Genomic DNA, 18,964 nt, shown 5'->3' on the forward strand with positions numbered 1-18,964 from the left:
ACAGTACAATTGGCCTGGGTTCAACTCCTGCTGCTGCCTGTAAGGAGTTTGTACGTTCTCCCCGTGACTGCGTGGGTTTCTTCCAGGTGCTCCGGTTTCCTCCCATAGTCCAAAGATGTATTGATTGCTAGGTCGTTGTGAATTGTCCCGTAATTAGGCTCAGATCAAACTGGGGGATTGCGGGGCGGCATGCCTCGAAGGACTTATTCAGCACTGTTATCGCAATAAATAACATTTTTAAAAGTCCATCTTCCGACTTCAGACCATTCAATAATCTTATAACAATGGGCTAAAATCAGTCCTTGAGCCTGGTGGTACATGGTTTTAGGCTTTTGTATCTTCTGCCCCGTGGGAGTTAGGAGTGTCCCTACTGGGAATCTGAATGCATGTCGCCACTCCATTGGTCCAGGTCTTTAAATAACCCTTCTGCTATTATTCCACAACATTCTTGAAAATCTCGTTTCAATAATTATAAAGAGTGTAGCTGGGTGGAATATTGTTCACACAAAGCATAACAGAGATTTCATCAAGGGAAAGCAATTGAGTACATTTCCTGCTAAAGTTTCTACACGGTCAGAATGGACAATGGTTGTGCTGTTCATAGTCAAATACCTTCTAGTTTTCAAAGTTTAACGTGTGGTTACAATTTTTGACACGTCTCAATGTTTCCTGCAATATCGTAATTGCAGGAATCCAGCAAGTGAATTAACGTCGTGCAAGAAATAAGTTGTACTGGAAAAATAATAACTACATTTTTCTCAGAAGTACGCAGGATGATTTTTCTTCCACTCCAGTTCTGGGGTGTCTAATGAAGCTAACGAAGGAACCTCAGGTTCTTCGACGGATGGGCCAGGAGAGGGCAGACGGGACAGTCAAATTGATTGTTCATGAGGTCTTACACTCTTGCTGTTTACGTGGGGCTTTTGTTCTTCCAAACTCGATGTTTTCAGTGCCGTCACGGACGGGGTATTGTGAGGAATCAGAAGATGCTGCGATTTTTTCTAGCCCATACTTGAATTATTTCTTCTGCCCACCAGGTATTTTTTCCTGCAACAGAATTCACACTCGAATAGCAACACACACAACATACTGGAGGAACTCAGCAGGTCATGCAGCATCTATGGAAAGGAATAAACTGTCGACTTTTCGGCCCAGATGAAGGGTCTCAGCCCAAAACGTCGACTGTCTATTCTTTTCCATAGATCGTTCTTGGCCTGCTAAGTCCCTTCACTAAGTTGCATGTGTTGCTCAAATTTCCAGCATCTGCAGATTTTCTCGTGTTTGTGTTCACACTCGGGTCTGTTTTGGGAGCTCGGTGCCAAGCATCATCAATACCCCCGCCGCGGAGCATGGCTTTTACAGTCACTAGACCCACACAAGAGAAACCACCCATGAGCAAATTTCCGCTCCACAATAATTACTTTATAACTACGTCTATCCAGTGACCCATGTCTGACACTTTCCTGATACCTTTTACTTTTAAAAAGAAGCACCACTTTCTGTTTACATTTTTTTATATTTAACGAACTCGTTTTAACAGCACGCACTCGGTTGCTACTGATTTTCCTGCAGGTGCATTTCACATTGTAACAAACCTTGCAGAGAAGAAAAACAGTCAACCTCTTTAGAGTACTCCTATTTGTTTTCCTCAGCGGCTGAGATATTCAAAGCAGTAAGAATGTGTCCGTGAACGATCCATTATGCACGAGGAGAGGAAGGATGCAAAACAAAAACAAAACAGTTGCAATGAAATGAATTATTTTTGTAAGCTTAAACAACATATACCAATTGTGACACTTGCTGCAACGACAGAGGGATTTTCGGTTTCCCCGTATGACGTCATTGGAAGACCAGGGTGGCTCCCAATTTGTGGATTTGTTCAAATGCCATGGAGGGAGAATTGCTGAAGTACGACATCGAAATTAACATATAAAGCGGAATAAGGCAGGTTGGTTCAAACAAGAACAATATTTGGTTAAATTAATTTTAATTATATTAAAGACTGCATGGTCCGGAAGATTTCAGCCTAGTTAACACAAATATTAACATTATGAACCCCTCTACACCACAACATGGTCGTTCCCTCTTCTGTCCCATTCATCTTTTGTGTGAGCGAATCCATTTCTTAAAAGGGGAACTCTCAAACAACAACACCAACCGTCAAGTATTATGCTATAACCCTTGTGGTTTTCCCAATAAATTTAATATTAATATGAATTTTATAAAATAACTAATTATATTCCCAACGATAAAACGAATAGATTAGTGAACATTGTCGATTAGTGTAAACCTCTCCCCCCCTTCGTTAACTTGCGGGTCTGCCAATTAATAGTCCGGAATGTACTAAATCGGAACAGTGAGGGGGCGCAGAAGAAATAGATTTGTAAACGGTTGCAATTTTGACATAAACTAAGATAATCTTTCGTGTTCTTTGTGTAGTATAATATAAAGCGATGTTGTAAGACAGAGCGCTCTGATTGTCGATGAGGATTGGTACAGTTTAGAGGCTGTCGGTTGTCTGTCACACCCCTCCGTGCGGCCGCCTTGGTGCCGGGGCCGAGCTCGCGCGCCAAACCCGCGCGCTCGCCCGCTCGCTCGCGCCTGCCTGCCTGCCGGTCGGTTTGTGCCCAGCGGCGGGTGTCGGCGGTTTCTCCCCGCACCACCCCGGCCCCCTACCGACACCGCCACCGCCACCGCCACCATGCCCGGCAGGACCCGGAAATCCTCTTCCTGCCCCCTGCCCGACGACGTCAAGAAGCGGTGAGTTCTAGCTGATGGAGTCCCCGGGGCCTGAGGCCTCCCGCCGGTTTTTTTTAACCGTGCCCGTTGCCACGGCTGCCGATCTGAGGGTTAAACTCTTCTCCCCCCCTCCGCCCGATGCTTATCGACACCCCTGCCCTCTATTTATGGCATGTTTATGTTACTAATAACAGACCAGGCGCTTTATTTACCAGCCCAATGGATCTGAAGCGTTTTGGCGCCAAATTCGGGAGGGGGCGGGGGTTGGAGAGGGAAGGGTAGTTGTGTTGCTGTGGCGCCTTCCCCGGCCCCTCCACCACAAAGCCAAAGGATGTCTGGGCTCGCAACCGCAGCCCGCATTTTCCCAATTGGTACACAGCAAGAGCCCATAGTTTGCTGGGTCGAAATGGCCTTTCCTCTCTCCCTCCCTCCCTCCCCCCTTTACTGGGGCTGTGTGGCTTCTTGCCCCAAGGTGCAGAGGTTTAAACTTGAGGGAGTGTTGTACTTTCTCTAGGGTGCAGGGTGAATTTTGTTTTTAGATTGGGAGCCTTTTGAATTAAAAGTCAGAGGGAGAGCCACCCAGGCACGGGTTATTGATTCCTCACACAAGAAAGTGAATGATTAAAATATCCAGGGTGGATTTTGGTTTTGCAGAGGGTCACACTTACGAATGACTCAGATAAGTTCAAATCCCACTGTGGAGACAAGGCAGAAATCCATACTAACTCCTGTGCAGATCCGTGACATCGAGGACATGGGAATGTAGATACTGAATGCGGGGGACCTGAGCAGGTTGTGGCATCTGTGCTGATGCAGGGGTTTGACCTGAAATGTCAAATTCCTTTCCCTCACTTTCTCCAGCAGATTATTTGTTGCAGTGATATTGAGTTTCCTGTTGAATGAGATGTTTAAAATGATCCATCTGCTTGCTTGGGTATGCAGTATGTCAAAGAAACTTGGCCTTACTTTGTAAGAAATGGCCCCGAGGCCCATTTTCACCTCATTTAATGTTAAAGGGAAGATTGTGTATAGATATCTCAACAGCATCACTTTTACTTTCCTACATGGTAACTGTGACCACACTTTAGAACTACATTTACTGGCTGTGAATAATTTTCAGCATGTCGTTACATGGTGCAAGGTGCTATTAGAAGTGCTGTGTACTAATGTATTTTGTGGAAGGAAATGCAACAAGATTGACGTAAATAAGTGGCGTATCCATGTCGGGCTGAAGGTCTTGTTTTTGCACTGTACTGCTCTATGTATGCAGTTCAGCCTATTAAATTTGCCTCTTTTTAAAAAAAAAAGATCTGTTCCCTTGATTTATTTTTAAAGGTGTGCAGCACTGCAAAGTTTGTGAATACAGTTTCTTCTGTCAGTTTTACATTTTGGTGCAATGTGCTTTCCCATCTTGCATTCTTGATGACAGTTGATTACAAAACTCTTGCAAAGATCCATGCTACAGGAAACTGCAAATTAATTCTGTTTTTCTGGCGTAAATGATGTCAAAAGTTGCAAATTGACAGATGCAGCATGGGAATAGGCCCTTCACCTCCACTTTTTGTGTCGACCACAATCCCTATCGATACTAGTCCCACTTGCCTGTTCCCACCCCCCACCTGCACCCATACCTCCAAACCTTATTCATGTACCTGTCCAACCATTGTCATTTTACCTGCCGCTACCATTCCTCGGTTGGCCGCACTGCACAAGTCCCTCAGATCACCTTTGAATCTTTGCTGTCTCACCTTAGAGCTATCCCCTCGAGTTTTAGATTCTTACACTCTGAGGGTAAAAGACTAACTATCTATTATACCAATTGTCTCTCATAATTGTATAAACCACTATAAGATCGCAATTCGACCACCTTTCCTTGGGGGGGGGGCGGGAGGTAAGGGGGAATGGGAAGGAGAGAAAGAATAGTCAGTTTGTCCAATTTCTCCTTGTAACCTTCTGTTTGAGTGCTATCCAGTCAGCTCTCACCATACATAAGTACATAAAAAAAAGTCAGAATGCAAAATATAGAATTAAGTGCAAACTCCATGATGAGGTAAATAGGGAGATCAGGAGTTGATTTTATAGTGTATGAGAAGTCTGTTCATGAGTTTAATAATTTGAGCACCATGGTGGCGTGGTGGTTAACGTGATGCTTTTACAGCTTGGGGTGTCAGAGTTCAATCCTCATGTCCTCTGTAAGGAGTCTCTGTACGTACTCTCTTTGGAATGAATGGGTGTTCCAGTTTCTTCCCACAGTCTAAAGACATTCCGGTCATTATAAATCGTCCCGTGCTTAGGTTAGGGTTAAATCGGGGTGGTGGGGAATTGCTACTCGGAGGGCTACTTTGCTAAATAAATATGTAACAGTGGGACAAAAGCTGTCCGTGAGTCTGGAGAGAATTAGGCAGGGAGTTCGAAAGATTTGGTGGTGTCAGAATGTGACCAAGGCCAATGTTGAATTAATGTTCAATTCTGAAATGCTTACAATGGTAAAGGATGCGGAGTGCATGGAGTGACCTGGACACAAAGTGGGTGAATTTAAAACACAAGCTTTTGATGGACCAGTAGCAAGCAGAGGAATGATAGGTTAATTTATCAATGTACAAATTACGATGAAGTTGTAAACACAAAACACTCTGCAGATGCTGGGGCTAAAGCAACACTCACAATACGCTGGAGGAACTCAGCAGGTCGGGCAGCCTGCTGTATTGTGAGTGTTAGGAGGAAGTTGTAGTATTCTGATACTATTAGGTATTCATTTGACTGTGTTAGACTCTTCAGTGGAAAGTTTAGTAAGCAGGTCAAAAATAATTTGGGCAGTGAATGTGTTTTAAGTTTCTCTTTTTTTCCTACTATAATGCAAGTAAAACCCCTGAATTTAAATATTTATTCTAAATTTTTATTGAATTTGGACAAGTGACTTAAAGTTGATGGAACTATATTGTGCATGTGGATGTCACAAAATCATTGTCTTTTACAAGTGATTGCACCACGTGGATTTTGAATTAGGTGTGTAATTCTGGAGCAATATATGAAGTGTTGGTAGTGAACTCAACATGGAGCTTTAGGAAATGTTTCCCAGAAATTAATTAGTAAATTGGCATGTGAAATAATGAGGGTGCTTTGAAAATGTAATGTAAGATCTGCAGATGCTGGAAATGCAAAATAAAAGGAAAATTCTAGCTTTCACTGCACGTTAGACATCAGTGGAAAGAGACATTGAGTTGATGTTCCAGTTCAAAGAAAGTGGTTAATAAAGTAGTAAGGGAGACAAAATAACACATCAGCCAATCACTAAGCCACTCCACACAATATACTGCCAGAGGGATCCACAGGTGCCCAACAGCTCTTTTTCTCATGCTCTATCTCTTACTCTCCTTGTCTCTTATCTCCAATTCATACCTCCCAGCCTCAGAAGATTCCTATTTGCATAAAGAAATTGCCCATTCAATTACCCTTCAAGATCTCTAACATTTACCCCAGTACTCATCCAGACAAACATGTTTTTCACCATTATCTGCCCTCAAGGCTGTAGACTGGTACTTGCACTAAGTTCTCAAAACATGGCTGTGGACTGGTTCCCTTACTACTTTCTCAAAATATACTTGCACCATTTTGCCTTAACTTCCATTTTGTACTGCTCATTTTAGCGTATAAAGAGGAACAAATTTAACCCATTCTTTACCACATCTCAAGTTGCCATGGCGATAAATATAAACAGTCATTCAGTCAGTGAACTGAAAGGGGGCCGTCAGAGAGAATCTGAAGAAAGGAACGTATAAAAGATTATAAACACAGGAGCTGGAAATCTTGAGCAACTGGCACAAAGTGCTGGGGGAACCCAGCAAGTCAGGCAGTGTGGACGTTTTAGGACTGGTGATAAAAGCTATGCATTGTTGACAGAGAGCAAGAACATAAACATTGCAATATGCAGAGAAGTAGGACATGCCTCGTGGGTCAGGTGCTAATAGGTAAGGGGGAAAACTAAGCAGTACAAAAACACAAAATTAATTATCTAGAGTTTTTTAGATTATGAAGACACGCAGTCCTCTTTTATTGTCATTTAGTAATGCATGCATTAAGAAATGATACAATATTTCCTCCGGTGTGATATCACAAAACACAGGACAGACCAAGACTGAAAAAACTAACAAAACCACATAATTATAACATATAGTTACAACAGTGCAGCAATGCCATAACTTGATGAAGAACAGGCCATGGGCACAGTAAAAAAATTCAAAGTCTCTCAAATGTCCCACGTCTCAAGCAGACGGGAGAAGGAAGAAAACTCTCCCTGCCATGCCCGACCACAGTCCGAATCTGAGTCGTCGGAAAACTTCAAGCCTCCGGTCAGCTCTCCGACACCGACTACCGAGTGCCATCTCTCTCCGAACGATTCGACCTCAATCTCGGTCGCCAGCAGCAAGCAAAGCCGAGGATTTTGAGGCCTTCCCTCGGAAGATTCTCGATCGCACAGTAAGAGTGGCAGCGGACTGGCATTTCAGAAATTTCTCCAGATGTTCCTCTGTGCTTTCACATCTGTCTCCATCAAATCAGAATTGTCCATGGCCCCTACTTGATAAATAACCTGGTATGGTAGGTTGCAAATAACCAAAATCGAAGGTGAGCTGCTGTCCTAAAGCTTGGCATGTAGCTTGCTGGCAGGCCCCGCCTGGCTGAATGTTCCACAAAGCAGTCACACAATATGTGTTTGATTTCTCAATAAGAGACCACATTTCAAACACTGAAAACAGTAAAAAGATTAAATGAGTTGATGCTGCTTTTGGAAGGATTGTCCCTGGATGATGGAAAAAGCAGAAGAAAAGGTGGGTGTATGGAAAACTGCCAAAAGAAGGGCAGTGGTTGGTGAGGATGGAAAAGCACAGATTCTCAATGGGTACGGTCCCTTTAGAATGTTTAGGAAGGCAAGTAAGACTTTTTTTTTTGGTGGAAATGGCGACTGATGACCTGTTGAATGTGAAGGAGGTGGAGTTGAGTGAAGACAGGAGTTCTACTGCAGCTTTGTACAAGGCGGGTGTGAGGAGTGGGAAATGTGAGGTGCTGTTAACAATAGCCATGGTTCAGGAGAAAGAAGGACATTGCAGTTTCCTGTGTGAAAAGTCGAGTCATCATAGCAAATTTAATGGAATTACTAACAAGAGAAAATCTGCAGATGCTGGAAATCCAGTCTTGCCAAAGGGTCTTGGCCCCAAATGTCGACTGTGCTCTTTTCCATAGATGCTGCCTGGGCTGCTGAGTTCCTCCAGCATTTTGTGTGTTGCAAATTTAATGGAGATGGAAGAACGGGGAGAATGAATGGAGTTCCTGCAGGAGGCAGGATGAGCAGAAGCAAAGACCAGACAGTTGAGTCTGTCTATCCCTCAATCCAGAGAGGTGACTGTGAGGGTTACAGCAGGGAGGAAATGGGTAACAAGAGTAATAAAGTGCTTACTTGGGGGTGGGGGTATTGAGGGAGGAGATCCAACTGGAACTGAAACAAAAGCTGGTGCACATATCCCACAAAATCTATAGGTGCGTTACTGACTTTAATTGTTGATTCAATTGATAATATTTCGAAAGATTTCCCCTTTCAAAAATAAAATCTGAATTAATATTGTGTAGCAAATGATTTAATCCACTGGGCCTATGTAAAAGCTATAGACAGTCCCATTTTCTAGCACATTCCATCATCCTGGAAGTTTATTTTTTCATTCCAATACATGGTAGTCAGTCAGTTTATTCTCTCTTGTTCGCTATTGTTTGCTTTTTGTGGTTTCAACACAGGATTTAGCTTCACTAAGTTTGCACCCTGAATCTATTTCTAAAAACAGAAATGTAGCGAAAGGATATATTTCTGACGTGCATTAGACTGAATAAATGTCTCACTGTTTTGACACAGAAAAACCAGTGCACAAGTTAAAACCAGCTTAAACACATCATTGCTTGTGAACAAGTTGAGTATCTAGCTGATCTAAAATATTTTCTCAACTGTTCGATTTATTTTGTTTTTTTATTGTTTCTTTATAACTTAACACTTTAACACAGCTCACACATTAAAGTATTAAGTTATAATGTAAGCACCAAAAAATATCACATAGCCAATGAATTTAGCCAGATTTAAATACTGGCACCAATCCGTCTGATTCAAACTTCTACTTCTGCATGCTGGGTGCAGACTAAAGATTTTCCGACTGCCAGTCTGAACAACCCACATAATCACAGACTGAGAGCTTCATTGTTGTGTAAGTGCTGTCTGTTGAGAAAAGTGTGGGATGAGCACACTTTGACAGCTAACTTTCAGACCAGCATATATATTGGTATTGTTGTTCCTTGTATCATGGCAAAACATTTCAGAGTTCTTAAAGTTTTTTTTAAGTGCTGGAAATGGGCATTAAATGTTCAACATATTCACCAGGCTATATAGCAGTTGTGGAGGGAGCAACTTAACCTATAAGGTTGGTAGTAACATGCTAACTGTGACACTATCGTACCCGCTTTTCTCACCTTGTATCCCACCAGACACATCTTCTCCACCTTTCACCTTTAAGCATTTCACTGTGATAAAGTTTGGGAATGGGGGATTCTCAGATCCTTGTAAACAATGGATTAAGTACTGACTATGTCTTTGACTGCAGTGTGTTTGAATAATGTCCTACAGCTGCTTCCTTTGGAGCAAGATGATTGAAGTTCGCCCAGATCCACATAGATGTCTCTGGGCTTTTCACACCTTTTGATTTTGACAAAAAGCAGTACCTGATGGAAATTAGACAGAACATTCCTTTCTTAATTCAAGCATAAATTTGTCAGATGTTCTTGTCTTTGTAATTAAGTTGTGGCTCCAGCAAACCAGGTAGGACATTCTTTTCTTTAATTAAAGTGGCTGGAGTGTCCAACAAATTGATTGTACTTTTGTATCAATAGTCCATTGACTTGGCCGGAATGGTTATCAAACTGATTGTTCTCTGAATCAATAGTCCATTGACTTGACCAGAATGGTTATCAAACTGATTGTTCTTTTGTATTGGTGGCCTTATAACTTCTGACAATTCTGACATCAGGCAGTGAACTTGTAGAACCGCCGGGGAGATGAGAAAGGGTCTCTCCCTGATGTCGGGTCCAAGTTCACTCACCGGCTGAGCGCGAAGAAATAAACGAGTGAAAAGACAAGTAACGATCTTTCTGTGCTGTCGTTATTTGATCCAGCAAAGTGGCATTTACAATGGTGCTTCCTGTTCATTTTCACATCCACGTCAACACCTACCTCTTCCCACGAAAGCTTCCAGTGAAACCTCAGGAAATGCATCATCTGTCCTCTTGCTTCCATCCTTCCCACAAACTAGGTTTCCAAATACTTGTTTCAGTTGAAGCAGCAGTTCAGTATTACCTTCAGTTTGGTTATACATTCATATATGTATTTTGGAGAGCTCCAATGCAGGCTGAGTGGTGTCTTCACATAGAATATGGAACAGTATAGCACAGGAAAAGGTTATTCAGACCATAGTGTTTTGGTGAACCATCTAAAAAAGCAAATCAAAAACACCCAAACACTAGTCCCTCCTACCTACACCATAGCCTTATCCCGCCATCTTCCTTACTTCCACAGGACCATAAGATTTAGGAGCAGAAGTAGGCCATTCGACCCATTGAGTCTGCTCCACCATTCAATCATGGGCTGGTCCACTTCATCCAGTCATCCCCACTCCCCTGCTTTCACCCCATACCGTTTGATGCCCTGGCTAATCAAGAACCTATCTATTTCTGCCTTAAATACACCCAATGACTTGGCCTCCACAGCCGCTCGTGGCAACAAATTCCACAGATTTACTACCCTCTGACTAAAGTAATTTCTCCACATTTCAGTTCTAAGCGGACGTCCTTCAATCTTGAAGTCGTGCCCTCTTGTCCTAGAATCTCCTATCATGGGAAATTATTTTGCCATATCTAATCTGTTCAGGCCTTTTAACATTTGGAATGTTTCTATGAGATCCCCCCCTCATTCGCCTGAACTCCAGGGAATACAGCCCAAGAGCTGCCGAAGTTCCTCATACGGTAACCCTCTCATTCCTGGAAACATTCTCGTGAATCTTTGAACTCTCTCCAATGTCAGTATATCCCTTCTAAAATAAGGAGCTCAAAACTGCACACAATACTCCAAGTGAGGTCTCACGAGTGCCTTACAGAGCCTCAACATCACATCCCAGTTCTTGTGTTCTATACCTCTAGAACTGAATGCCAACATTGCATTTGCTTTCTTCACAACTGACTCACCTGGATGTTAACCTTCTAGAGTATCGTGCACAAGGACTCCCAAGTCCCTTTGCATCTCTGCATTTTGAAATCTCTCCTCATCTAAATAATAGTCTGCTCGTTTATTTCTTCCATCAAAGTGCATGACCATACACTTTCCAACATGGTAGTTCATTTGCCACTTCTTTGCCCATTCCTCTAAGCTGTCTAGGTCTCCATGCAGGCTGTCTGTTTTCTCAGCGCTACCTGCTCCTCCACCTATCTTTGTATCATCGGCAAATTTAGCCACAAATCCCTAAATACCGTAGTCCAAATCGTTGACATAAATCATAAAAAGCAGCGGTCCCAACACCGACCCCTGTGAAACTCACTGATAGCTGGCAGCCAGCCAGAATAGGATCCCTTTATTCCTACTCTGTTTTCTGACGACCAGCCAATGCTCCACCCACGCTAGTAACTTCCCTGTAATTTCATGGGCTCTTACCTTGCTAAGCAGCCTCATGTGCGGCACCATGTCCGATGTCTTCTGAAAATTCAAGTACAGCACATATACTGCATCTCCTTTGTCTACCCTGCATGTAATTACCTCAAAGAATTGCAGTAGGTTTGTCAGACAGGATCTTCCTTTCAGGAAACCGTGCTGGCTTTTGGCCTATCTTGTCATGTGCCTCCGGGTATTCCATAATCTCATCCCTAATCGGTTCCAGCAACTTCCCAACTACTGATGTCAGGCCAACAGGTCTGTAGTTTCCTTTCTGCTGCCTCCCACCCTTCTTAAATAGCGGAGTAACATTGCAATTTTCCAGTCATCTGGTACAATGCCAGAATCTATCAATTCTTGAAGGATCATCGTTAACGTCTCCGCAGTCTCTCCCGCTACTTCCTTCAGAACCTGAGGGTGCATTCCATCAGGTCCAGGAGATTTATCCACCCTCAGACCATTAAGCTTCCTGAGCACCTTCTCAGTCGTAATTTTCACTACACAAACCTCACTTCCCTGGCATTCTTGAATGTCCGGTATACTGCAGACATCTTCCACTGTGAAGACTGATGGAAAGTACACATTCAGTTCCTCTGTCATCTCTGCAACTCTCATTACAATTCTCCAGCATCATTTTGTATTGGTCCTATATCTACCCTTGATCCTCTTTTCCCCTTTATATACTTAAAAAAAGTATATGCCATGTGCCTATCCAAACGTCTCTTAAAAGCCTCTAATGTGTTTGCCTCTAACACCATACTGGGCAGTGCATTCCAGGCATTTACCTCTGCGTTTAAATAAAAAAAATTGCCCCTCACATCCTTTTGAACCTCCCTCCTCTCACCCTCTGGTATTAGACACTTCAACCCTGGGAAACATACTCTGTGTGTGTTATATGTATGCCTCTCATAATCTTGTAAACCTCTATCAGATCTCCTGTCAGCCTCTGGCACTCCAGAGAAAGCAACCCAAGTTTATCCAGCTTCTCTAATCCAGGCAGCAACCTGATAAACCTCTTCTGTACTCTTTCGTAAGCCTCAACAACTTTCCTATAGTGGGACGACTGGAATTGTACGTAATACTCCAGATGTGGCCTAACCAGAGTTTTATAAAGTTGCAACATAACCTCTTGACTTTTGAACTCAATGTCTTGACCAATAAAAGCAAGCATTCCATTAACATTTTTAAACACCTTATCAACCTGTGTAGCCACTTTCAATGAGTTATGAACTTGGATCCCAAGATCTCTGCTCAGCAACACTGTTAAGTACAGTGTACTGTCTCCTTGCATTTGATCTACCATGTTGTAACATCTCACATTTATCTGGGCTAAACTCCATCTGCCATTTCTGTCTATCTGTAACTGATTTATATCATGCTGTATTCTTTGCCAGTCTTCTACACAATCCACATCTCCACCAGTCTTGGTATCATCTGCAAATTTACTAACCCACCCATCTGCATTTTCATCCAGGTCATTTATATACATCACAAATACCAGATCCCTGTGGAACACACTAATAGCAGGCCTCTAACTCATTTAAGGCCCTTCAACCACTGCTCTCTGTCTTCTATGCAGAAGCCAATTCTGAATCCAAATAGCCAATTTGCCTCACATCTCATACATCTTAATCTTCTGGATAAGGGACTTTGTCAAACACCTTACTAAAATTCACGTAGACTACATCCATTGCCCTGCCCTCATCATCTCTCATCACCTTGTCCAAAGATCTCAATCAAGTTTGTAAGACGCAGTCTGCTCCACACAAAGCCATGCTGGCTCTCCCTAATTGGGCCAAGTGTTTCCAAATGCTCGTGTCCTGCCCCTAAGCATTTTCTCCAACAATTTCCCCACAACTGACGTGAGACTCACCAGTCTGTAGTTTTACCACACCAGCTCCCCTATGGTATGCAAGGATTCTCCGTGGATTGTCACTTTGTCGTGGTGGAGAAGCTTGTGTGGTCCTGTGATCCCGAGAGCAATGCCGTCTGGAGCTATGCTCCTGGTAGGGTCACCCATGGTGATAAGGTCGAGGGTGAGGTCCCTGACAAAGAACAATCCAACCAAGACCTCAACGGTGGAACAGGTGGACAAAGTTACTTCAGACTCAACGGCTGTGAAGGCGGATGAAGACTGCAACAAATCCATCAGCTCCAATCATCGTGGTTTCCATGCCATTGGAATCAGTTGGTTGAGATGTGAAGTATCGTGTGCTTCTTGGAGTGCAACATCAAGTACACGTTAAACAAATACACACACAGGCGTCTTCACTCTGTGGGCCACTTCAGAACGAAGACTATCATCCTTGACTTTGAGGGATAGCCACGATGACGATGGCAAGGATTATCCCAGGCTTCAGTTACTGCCACTTTCTGACGAACAGACCCCAGTCAGTTAAGTTAGACAACCTCTCCTCCTCTACTCTCGCCCTGAACACCGGTGTGCCTCAAGTCTGTGTGCTGAGCCCTCTTCTGCACTCTCCTTTCACCTGTGACTGCGTTCCTGTACATGGTTCTAACTCCATAATCAAGTTTGCAGATGACACCACAGTGGTCGGCCTGATCAGAGGGGATGACGAGACGGCCTACAGGGATGAGGTCCAGCACCTGGCCGCGTGGTGTGCCGACAACAGCCTGGCCCTTAACACCCAGAGGACCAAGGAGATCATTGTGGACTTCAGGCATGTTAGGAGCCACACTCACGTCCCCATCTACATCAATGGAGCTGTATAGGAGCGTATATCAAGCTTCAAATTCCTTGGTGTCCACATTTCTGAGGATCTCACCTGGTCCCTGAACTCCTCCATCCTGATCAACATGGTGCCTTTATTTCCTGTGGAGCATCAAGAAAGCTCAACTCTGTCCCAGGATACTGACCGACTTTTACCGCTGTACCACTGAGAGCATACTCACCAACTGCATCTCAGTGTGGTATAGCAATTGTCCCGTATCGGACCGCAAAGCACTCCAGCGTGTGATGAAAACTTTCCAGTGGATTATTGGCATCCAATTGCCCACCACTGAGAACATCTACCATAAATGCCACCTGGGCAGGGCGAAAAGCATTATCAAGGATGCATCTCACCCTAACCATGGACTTCTTACTCTCCTCCCATCCTGTAGGCGCTATAGGAGCCTCTGCTCCCGCACCAGCAGGCACAGGAAGAGCTTCTTCCCTGAGGCTGTGACCCTGCTGAACCTCACATCACAGTGCTAAGCAGTATTGCATCCATATTGTACTGTCTGAGTACTCTTATATTTGTGTGCTGTAGCACTTTTTATTAGCAGTTATTTTGTAAATAACACTATTTGCATTTTTGGTTCGATGCTAACTGCATTTCATTGGCTTTGTATCTGTACTCGGCACAATGACAATAAAGTTGAATCTAATCTAATCTAATTCTTCATCCCACATTGTGCTTCATTGGAATAGTGTAAGAGGCCCTTATAACATCTTCCGATTAGGTATGTTATGGCTCAGATAATGACTTTGAATTTAATTTGGATTTCTAGCCTTTCCATTTAGTGTTAAGAACAGGCCAGTTCTAATAAAAGCCTTGCCAACCTGTCATGTCACCTCCTGAATAAGGACTCTTAAGTTTTTTAAAAATACATATATTCTGTGTTTTCACTCGTTATTGTTCTTTCTAGTTGTTGTTTGCACAGAAGAGGAGACTTGATTTTTTTTTTCTTTGAATAGTTTCCATGATTTTCTTTGTTTCGTGACTGTGGGGAAGATGAATCTCAGGGTGGTATACTGCATACATAGATAATAAATGTACTTTGAATCCTTTGAATATTGCTCTATGAATCCTTTTCCCTGCTATCCAGCCCACTGAGTAGTTCCAGCATTTTCATTCCAGATTTCCAGCAACTGAATAGTTTTGTGGTGGTTCCAGGCTTTTTATTTCTTTCATTTGGATTTCTAAACCTACGGTAATTGTCATATCTTTAGTTACTCTTAGCGGCCCCACATGTGATAAGGAAATCTTTACCACTTCCATTTAGCTGATCTGCCCTTTCACAGATATTTCCTTTGTTCTATAATTGAAGTAAATTTGACTTCTAATGTTATTTTCTAGTTCTGATGGAAAGTCATTGATCTGCAAGCTCTTGTTCTCTCTAGATAGCTGGATCCACTAGCTATTATCAGCATTTCTCTTTTATTTTGCATCACTTGTTGCTGAGTATGGGAATTACTCAACAAATGAATTTCCCACTATCATGCTATCATGTGATGTGGTTGTGATGGAAAATTGTTACAATACGTGCTGTTCAAGCCATCTCCCATTTGATTTGTAATCTGATGATTGGGATACTTGAAAAATAAACACTTGGATATAAGATAAACATTCCTTCTGGATTGGGAATTCAGATTATAAGCTCAATTAGAGCCTTACCAATCATTGGTGAAACTGGGTGATGTTTCTTCAATTCCCTACCTGGCTCCCTAGAAACTTTTAAATCTTAGACATGTTTTATTTTTTTTGTAAAAGGGATTGGGCAATAGCATGTTTGAAATATCCATGACCTATTGAATGGGAAGAGACTCGGCACTGAATGATTCATTCTTTTCTTCATTCCAAGCCGTTGTTTTCACTGTAAGTTCTTGCACCTGAATATTTTTTGAAAATATGTAATGTACGTGCACTGCAGTTGCTTCCCATTTTGGAGCTGTTTCTATTTGCTAGGGTCTAGTTACAAAGACAGTTTGAAAATTACATAGATTATAACAAATTTCTAGGGACAATGAACTGTGTAACAAGAAAGGGTGGGGGGGGGGAAATATAGAGTTGTGCTTAAATGGCTTGTCCAAGTTTTAACACCTTTCTTGTTCCCTCTGAAACTACATTAGATCCTTCAGTGTATTATGTAATATGGTGTAAATCTGTGATTGGCAAGATTGGAGAGTAATCCTGCTAAATGTTGAGGGTACAGTTACTTTATATGTCTGATGTTCTTTGATCGTCGACCCTTTTTTTTCAGGCTTCAAGCACTTGAGGATAAAGTTGGCCTCACAGAGAAGGTATGTTGAAATATTAAGTATTGTCTTCTAATCTGTATTTTAATGGTTTTAAAAGATCCGTATCAGTAGTAATCCACCAATCAAAATTTGAGCAAATGGATAAAATTTGAATACTGGTTGCCTGTGATGAGAGTGATCAATCAGTTACATTTTATGGTATTGCAGGACCTCTATCGGCTTCTGCAAATTATTATTACCTCAGAATTTTAAGTATTGAGTTCTTTCTCTTTACAGTATGAGCTTGCCACCATGCTGTTTCGCTCTTTGGTACCTTTTGACCTCTTTTCTGAAGGGAAATGCATTGTTTTTGCATTCTTGGGGTGTCTTACTTTGCTGTTACAGTTCTGTATTAAATTGATTACATTATTTAAGAAGTATTAGTAAATCAAATCTGTTTCAAGTTTTTGGTGCAAAAAACGTAAAGATTTCTTTTTTTGAAAAAAGGATCTTGTACTTTCCTGACCTTTATGACACATAAACTCTTGGACTTCCAGCCAGGTACAGGTATCGATTTTAACCGATGTTACATAGAACATATAGAACGTAGAAATTTACAGCACATTACAGGCCCTTTGGCCCACAATGTTGTGCCGATTATGTAATCTACTCTCGAGACTGCCTAGAATTTCCCTAGTGCATAGTTACGATGACAAACTCTGCCGTCTTCATCAGGGATGATTTTAAACATCGGTTAAAATCGATACCTGTACCTGACTGGATGGCTGAGAAGAGTTTATTTGTTTTTTTATTTCTTGCTTTATTCTGTTTCCTCCTTTGTAATGTTTTTATTTCCATGTTTTAATGGTCATCAAAGCACAAAATTTAAAAAAAATAATAATTCTCTTTCAGGAGTGTGTGAAAGAAAAGCTGAGTTTGCTGCATGGCTTCTTACAATCAGGTGCACAAGATGACCTCAGTGAGCTGGAAACAAAATTTCAAAAAGAAGAGCTCTCTGAAGTAAGTTGGTAAAGAATTCGGGTTAAATAAGGTCATGGAGAGCGTGTCTTGTCTTTTAGAATTGTATGTCGGGGGCTGGATGCGCAGGGAAGCATGCTACCCTTGACCCACAATTTGATATGTGGCCTTAACATATAGCTTGCAGGTTTAGTAACCCAAGAAATATTGGAATTGGGTGATTTCAGACTGTGGAACCTGTCAGTTTATTGTCTAGGTGAGCCTCTTCACCTGCTGTTCTTGCAAAAAGTGATTCCTTGTCCTCAGCAATAGGAAATGTAAGTGTACACGATTGCTGATTGTGATACCACACTTTGTTTCTCCAAGATTAAGGGTCTGAGTGCATTACTGGCAAGAGCATTATCAATTCCTAAATACCATTTGAGATGGTGGTAGTTGAGCCATCATCTTGAATCATTAAACACGTGTACTGAAGATACTTCCAAGATGTTGGTGGGACTAGGTGAGAGTAAGAGTTCGGCACGGACTAGAAAGGCCGAGATGGCCTATTTCCGTGCTGTAATTGTTATATGGTTATATGCTGTTAGCTAGTGAGTTCTGAGTTTTTGAAGGAATGACATTACACTACCACGTCATTATTCTGTGTGAGGTAAGGGAATCTGCAAGTGGTGGTCCCATTTGCTTGTGTTTTTTTTTCAGAGAAAGGTCACACATTTGTGAGCTGTGGTGAGATAATTACAGTAGATGATAGGTTTGCACTTGACAATGAGGCTTAGGGTCTTTTTTAGCATAGTGTTTAGTAGAACACTTTACAGTACAGGCTACCCAGGTTCAATTCCCACCACTGCCTGCAAGGGGCTTGTATGTTCTACCTGTGACCACATGGGTTTCCACTGGGTGCTCTGGTTTCCTCCCACAGTTCAAAGGCATACTGGTTGGTAGGTTAATTGTTCATTGTAAGCTGACCCATGATTAAATTGGGGGTTGCTGGGCAGCGTGGCTTGAAGGGCCTATTCTACGCTGTATCTCAATAAAAATAAAGTAGTCTGAGTTGGGTTGACATTTGGACTTGTTCATCTCACTTAATTAGAAGTAATCTATCATTGCTTTCTGCTTACATGACAGATTTACCCTGATGCAAATTATTTTTCTTCCCAGGAGGGTTATCTAGCCAAAGTGAAAGCATTGCTCAGCCAAGAGCTTTCGATGGGGAATGGAGATTCCGAGCTTGGTATTAATTCAAATGGTTGCACAGAAAATGGAGCCAAGGACAGTGATAACGGTGCTCCTGATGAGCCAAATGGCCAAGAGGAGAGCAATATGGAAACAGATGCAGTGGTTTTTCCTGCAGCAAAGGGTCGTGGAAAGCGACTGAGTAAATCCAATGGAGACAACAAACGTAAGTTTGAGTTCACTAACCTGTGCTGGTTTTTTGTGTTGCCTCTTTGTACTGGGTGATGGTTCATTTTCTGTTGCTGTGGGTGTCGAATACTTCATGAGTCTTCCAAAAACCTATTTGTGGGACCTTGTGCTGGATTTTCCATATTAAAATAATT

The 18,964-nt window shown here is 42.3% G+C and overlaps 1 protein-coding gene across 1 annotated transcript in view; it reads left to right on the forward strand.

Annotated features, from left to right (window-relative positions):
• The first annotated feature begins 2,595 nt into the window (after window positions 1-2,595).
• dnmt1 (DNA (cytosine-5-)-methyltransferase 1) overlaps window positions 2,596-18,964 on the forward strand; it is a 75,067-nt gene continuing 58,698 nt past the window's right edge. Inside the window, exons 1-4 of the mRNA XM_063035879.1 lie at window positions 2,596-2,760; window positions 16,454-16,493; window positions 17,343-17,450; window positions 18,567-18,807. Coding sequence (XP_062891949.1) covers window positions 2,702-2,760; window positions 16,454-16,493; window positions 17,343-17,450; window positions 18,567-18,807 — 448 coding nt within the window. The 5' untranslated portion in view covers window positions 2,596-2,701. The remainder of the gene's footprint in view (window positions 2,761-16,453; window positions 16,494-17,342; window positions 17,451-18,566; window positions 18,808-18,964) is intronic.

Source organism: Mobula hypostoma, chromosome 29 (genome assembly GCF_963921235.1).
Source record: "Mobula hypostoma chromosome 29, sMobHyp1.1, whole genome shotgun sequence".
NCBI classification, from domain to species: domain Eukaryota; kingdom Metazoa; phylum Chordata; class Chondrichthyes; order Myliobatiformes; family Myliobatidae; genus Mobula; species Mobula hypostoma.